Raw genomic sequence first — 6,544 nt, 5'->3', positions numbered from 1 at the left:
AGATCATTTTAACCGAACAAAGAGGAGGATCAACAAAAGCACCTCAAAAATCTGCTCAGGGCTAAATGTCAATGTTGCACCTTGAGCTTGTGTTCTTTGCGGTTGATGATGACTGCAGTGATCTGCTGGTCCATGAAGATGAGAATGGTGCATATCAACGATGGGAAGATCGCCGCTGGAACTGTCCACCAGGGATTGCTCCCAACTGGGTTCACCAACCAGCCACGGTCATCTCGCGTGGGCTAAAAACACGGACACAAAAATGATGGGGAGGAGGGGCGGGGAGAGGAGGGATAACGAAGAAAGAAGGGGAAAAAAAGAAGAAGCGTGTATGACGATGGTTTGCAAATCCCAGTGGACTTCACAACACTGATGGAAAATTACTAATCCGTCATCGGATGAATCTCTGTGAAGGTGTGGAAAGTTTCATTTTCCAACTGGCGATGCATTACATCAACACCTGAAGATAAAATTACACTGTCCTTGTCATCAACTGTTAAAGAAACCTACAGTCGAGGTCTAAATTGTTTACCGAGAGTCTGTAACCCCTGTGCCACAAACAGCCGCCTCACGATGGAACTTTTGAAATGACCAGGATTTCTATTGTCAAAGTAAAATCAAAACTCAGGCTGGGTTTCAAAACGGAAACAAAAAGCAACACAAACAATTCACTTTGACAAGTGTATGAACACAATCAAAGTAAGAGTGCATTGCACTGTGTACGAGGTTAAATGCAAGGAATGTTTAGATTCCAGATAAAGGTGGATTTTCAATATCTACAAGCAGGTTTCAATATCTACTCTGTAATCTGTCGCCATTATTATATGTGGGGAATTCAGCACACGCGCACACGTGCACACACACACACACACACACACACACACACACACACACACACACACACACACACACACCTGCCTCTTCTTATCATGTGTTAGGTACACAAGGCAACGCTCCAGTAATCTGCCCGAAAAGGTGCAGCCCCAATTGCCTTCTTCAGGTGTAATAAGCCGAAAAACAAACATTTCAATTTCCCCGCAGGAGGGTTTTACGGACATTGCCGTCTGATGCTAGTCACCAAAACACAAGTTACATGAATACATTGAATATAAATCAACGAGAAAATGAACAAGTCAGGAGACGACGATGGTTCACGAGCGAGCGGTATTCAATGACAAAGGACAGACTATAACCGAAACAGGCCCGGACTGGGGGGTCGGGGGCCCACGTGGCAGGTTTCGGCCCCCGACATGCGGTGTACATGCCTATTTACAAAGGGCTCCAATGCGCTGCGTGTGCAGGCCTTTAAGAGCCAGCTGTATGTAATTGTGTGTGGTGCTGGCCCAGAAATGTCAAAACGAAGGTTACTGACCTTGAAATGATATATAAAATAATGTATAATCAGTTATGAGGTTAGTTAGCTACAGAATACTGAAAATTAGGTTCGATTCCGACAACTTTGAAAATTTGACCTTTGTGACCTTCAAAGGTCAAAGGTCGAAGATTCTGAAATTTGTTGGAAAACTTGTATTTCATGATGTATGTGATAATATAAGATCATGTACGACATTTCACCCTATCAGGAAGGGAACAATGTAATAAAACCATCAAAAATCGACTTTTCTAAATTTCGTGACCTTGTGACCTTGACCTTGGGGCGAAAATGAAAAATCGAGCTCCGTGGGACTAGACACATGACATTGGCCTAACCAAATACCGAAACCCCTGTCAGATTCCGCCAACTCCCTCGGAGAAGATGTAGCTTGAACTCGATTACCCCCTAAAAAAGACATATTTTTCGGGCGTCGCTCCACCCACAATAGGCGCAATACGGCCACTCTAGGCAGGACACAACTAGATCATGATATCAACCTCCCACCCAAATTTCATCAAGATCGGATGACATCACCGGTAGTTATGCTGCGGACAGACAGACACACAGACAGACAGACAGAAACACACCCATGACGAATATAGTGGTCACTCTGATAACTCGTGAACCAATTATAGATGGTATTGAATTAAACAAGAACAATGAAAGTAATGTACCCTATCCAGATCCACATGCAAAACAAACTTCAATAATTGAAAAGGGGTGACAACACCTTGAGAAAGTGGCAAAGGCGTACAAATTGGTGACAAAAGGAGCACCACGAGTATCTAGTACACAAATCGCCACATTTTAATCAGTGGATCGATGTCACAGACTGTGGGTGAGCAGAATATCATGTGGGATTAGGCAGGACCTATACACAGTGTTTGATTTCCTGGAGATATGGTGTTCGAGAGCGGTGGGGGTTTCTTCCCTTAAAAGGAGAGACCTTCGACATCTCAGGGCCTCAAAAACAGCCTTGTTCGGTGGTTCTATATTTAATTCATTCGGTGATTTCGGTAATTTAATTCATTTTATATACGACAAGTATACACACAAATGGCAAACTTTTGACCCCACATTTCCTATCTGAATGACCTCTCGAATCTCCTCGCCTTCCTCTTATGAACCCCAAACCTCCGTCTCATTTTAACCCCTCCTCCTCCACAAGTTCCCTTCCATCCTTTCTCTCCTCTACGTTTTACATCTTACTATAATTCACCAAATGTCTGTCTGTCCGTTCGAAGGTAACGTAAAAACTGCTGAACCGATCGCAAATATATTTTGGGTGGATAATCCTGGGATCCTCAGGAGTAAAATAGGCTATTTAGTTTTCCCAATTTCAGCTTTAGTCTCCAGCATTCTCAGGTTTGGACTCCCGCATAACATTCGCGTTTGCATGACGTTCATTGTGACGTCTTCTTACATCGAGCAACGACACCCGCTCTACGGGCGGGGCTTCAATTGGGAGGCCCAAATGAAAAAGGCTAAATATCGGAAATTGAAGGCTTTTTTTTTCTTTTAAACGATTTATATAAACATCCGTTAAATCTCGATCGGTGCAGCCGTTTGTGCGGCACCCGGGAAAATAACGTCATGCGAGAGCAAGTATCAGCAGGATGTGGCAGTGTGGGAGTCCACGTTTGCACCGATCGCTGCACCGTGTGCCGCACAATGGCTGCACCGATCGCTGCACAGCTGCATCGATCGGATGTGGCATGGAGGATCAGATCTAACAGATCGCTGTCTCCATCGATCTTGCCAAGGCCGTAACACCTATCGACTCAAAATCCTTTTAACTGTTGATTTGGTACAGTTACACGTTTCGGGAATTTGGTACACGTATCGGGAGTACATACGACATAGCGATTGTGAACACGATTATCGATCACGATTCACGATCACGATCATCACGATCATAGTGTATCGATCACGATTTGAAACACGATGGAATAATATTTACCGATATGAACAGTGATGGCTTTTATTGAAATTCTAAAGATACTGTTCAGATTTTGATGATTTGGGTGTGATATGATTCAACGGATGTTTATATGAATCGTTTAAAATATATAAAGTCTTCAATTTTTGATATTTTGCCATCGCCATATGCAGATTCGCCACGGACCCACGATCGATGTTTCTCTACGTGAACGTACCCGTTTGTTTGCGAACAGGTACGTTTTTCATGGAAGTCCTTCACGAACTTGCTGTCCATGTCTGACGTGCGACTGAAGGTGCTGCAGGAATGTGGAATTTATTGGTTTCATGCTTTAGCATTCACCGTATCTGCATTGCCTGTTTGCTTCTGGCCTCCCACCCGTGCATAGCACTGGTATTTCTCTAGTTTTCTAAATTTTATCATCATGCCCTTCTCACCCTTTTGCATAAGTAATATGTAGATGGACCAGCAGTGCTTACAATAGGAGGATGTCATTGTTGATTTCGCTGATAATTTCCTCCCCCCTCCCTACATGAAGAACCACCTTTAGAGGCCATTTTTTCCCGCAGAGCAGGGGTTGGCCTTTTTTGGGCACCATGGCCCCTTTTTGAAGCAATGTTTTATGGCCAGATGCCCTTCCTGCCGCCAACCCTGTTCGTCGCCCCTTGCGACACACAGGGAATTACCAGTGAACTGATACTCAATTTGCCGACCTCGGAAGGATGACAGGCTGAGTCAACCCCCCTGGCGTTAATTCAGCGATCGACGGGGATTCGAACCCAGGATCCTAGGATCCCAAGCTGGCAGCCTAACCACTAAGCTAACACCAGGCTGGCAGAATCGGTCCCTATATGGCAGAATTATAATTCCTTTCCCAAACCCCCTCCCCTCACACCCCCAATCCCTTCTACATTCATCCCACCCTCCCGCCTCCAACCCTCAAACAGTACCATTAAACACTTCCATCATATTTAGTTTCCTCAGATGAGAAATTATTCACTCCAGCATGGCATAGAGTTTACAGGGACGGTGTATGAGGGTTTGCAAGAAAAGCCGTTAATACAAGGAGATCCACACCTTGAAGATGTTGGGGACATGGAGCTTTGCAGAAGGTATTCCCAGCGCATAGTCAATGAAAATCATGCAGAGAATAGTGAGAAAGACTGCAAAATCACTGATTGAAGAACGAACCTGTGGGAAACAATCTTACAATCAAAGTTGCCAAAGGCAAAAACTAGGCAATCACATGGAATGGAGCACTAAACATCCAGCGGCTTTGTTGTTACCTTGGTTGGGAAGTATCTTAGGGTTTTGAAGTTCTTCAAGAAGGTCGAGAGAAAGAACGTAGCGAAAAAGAGAATCACTGACCAGAAGAGCACGTCGGGTACGTAAGGGTAATGGTCGCTGCATCCGGTACCCACAAACTTGCCGTGAAACTCGAGGCATTCCTGTGCGGAGAAGTGCGTGAGCACATGGGTTCAAGAGCACCGATTGGGCAAAAGCATCTTAAGCTCACTCGATGTGCTCACAGCGCTTCCTGTTGTGGAAAACTTTGGGCACTCTGTTTTCAACATCAACTGAAGTAGACAATAAGCACAAATCGGGATTCTGAGAGGGGGGTCCAAAACTTTTAGCCTTAAAGATTATTGCTGATTGTAAGGGTGAGGTGCTGTGGTAGGAGGAGACCTAAATGGACATGTGGGAAGGAGTATGGACGGTTTTGAGGGAGTTCATGGGGGTTACGGATATGGTGTGAGAAATGGAGAAGGTGAAAGGATTTTGGAGTTTGCTGATGGAGCTGATTTGTTGTTTGTAATACTCAGTTCCAGAAAGAGGATAATAAGCTTGTTACATACACGTCAGGTGGGTCGACGACAACCGTTGACTACATGCTGGTGCGTAGGCGAGATAGTGGGCACCTCCGGGACACAAAGGTGATCCCGGGGGAGGAGGCTGTTTCACAGCACCACTTGGTTGTCTGCGACATAAGGGTGAAAGGTGCAAGGAGAGCTCGGCGGGTTAAGTACCAACCGAGAATAAAGGTGTGGAGGTTGAAAGAGGTGACAGTGAGGGAGGCATTAAAAGAGAGGCTGAATGTGACAGAGGATGATGTGGTTGAGCTTGAAAGTGGTTGGATGTCAATGAAAGATAGTCTGTAGGGAGCCGTTGGTGAGGTATGTGGATGGACAAAAGGACCACCGAGGCACTCGGAAACATGGAAAGAAGATTGAAGAAGATGAAGTTGGAAAGAAGATTGACGAGAAGAGGAAGACGTTCAAGGAGTGGCAGAAGGCGAAGGGTACGGGGGCAGAAAAGGAAAAGCATGAAAGTTATAAGGCAGCCAAGAAGGCTGCAAAGAAAGAGGTAGCAATGGCGCAGGAGGCATGTAGGAAAATGTTCGGAGAACGCTTGGAAACATCACACCTCTCTATGGAAATACTGTTGAATGCAGAGAATGAATGGGATGGCAACATAGAGAGTAACCCAGTTTTAGGACCGGCAGAGAAGATAACCGAGAAGGAAGTTGAGGAAGCGATTAAAGCAATGAAGAGTAGAAAAGCGGGAGGGCCGACGGGAGTTGAGGGAGATATGTTGAAGGCAGCGGGAAATTGGGGTGTGAAGAGAATGACAGAGATCTGCAATCTGGTGGAGAAAGAAGGCCGCATTCCAGTGGATTGGGAACTGAGTACCCTCGTCCCTCTATACAAGGGGAAAGGTGAACCTCTGGACTGTGGCTCGTATCGAGCGATAAAGTTATTGGAGCATGGAATGAAGGTATTGGAAAGGGTGTTGGAAAGGAGGATAAGGAAGAAAGTGAAGATTGACGAAATGCAGTTTGGATTTATGCCAGGAAGAGGAACGACAGACGCGCTTTTTATTGTGAGGCAGTTGCAGGAGAAGTACATGGAGAAGAGGAAGAAGTTGTTTCTTGGGTTTGTTGATCTGGAGAAAGCATTCGATAGGGTTCCACGTGAAGTAGTGACATGGGCATTGAGGAAGTTAGGAGTGGAGGAATGGTTGATCAGAGGAGTGATGGCAATGTACAAAAGAGCGTGCACAGCTGTAAGGACGAAGGACGGGAACAGTGGTGAGTTTGAGGTGAAGGTGGGAGTGCATGTACTAAGTCCACTACTATTTGTAGCTGTGATGGAGGTGCTGGCTCGGAACGTAAAGGAGGGTTTACCGTGGGAGTTGTTGTGTGCAGATGATCTGGTGTTGATTGCAGAAAG

At 45.4% G+C, this 6,544-nt stretch overlaps 1 protein-coding gene across 4 annotated transcripts in view; it reads right to left on the bottom strand.

Annotated features, from left to right (window-relative positions):
* Positions 1-6,544, bottom strand: part of LOC137429915 (electroneutral sodium bicarbonate exchanger 1) — a 192,901-nt gene that overhangs the window by 18,574 nt on the left and 167,783 nt on the right. For all 4 annotated transcript variants that reach the window (XM_078779969.1, XM_068120285.2, XM_068120286.2 and 1 more), the window contains exons 16-18: positions 4,601-4,762; positions 4,392-4,505; positions 81-242 (exon numbers count right to left, since the gene is read on the bottom strand). In XM_078779969.1, coding sequence (XP_078636095.1) covers positions 81-242; positions 4,392-4,505; positions 4,601-4,762 — 438 coding nt within the window. The remainder of the gene's footprint in view (positions 1-80; positions 243-4,391; positions 4,506-4,600; positions 4,763-6,544) is intronic.

Source organism: Myxine glutinosa, chromosome 6 (genome assembly GCF_964187855.1).
Source record: "Myxine glutinosa chromosome 6, kmMyxGlut1.1, whole genome shotgun sequence".
Taxonomy (NCBI): domain Eukaryota; kingdom Metazoa; phylum Chordata; class Myxini; order Myxiniformes; family Myxinidae; genus Myxine; species Myxine glutinosa.
Note: the sequence above shows the minus strand (reverse complement) of the source record. Positions and strands in the feature narration are given on the sequence as shown.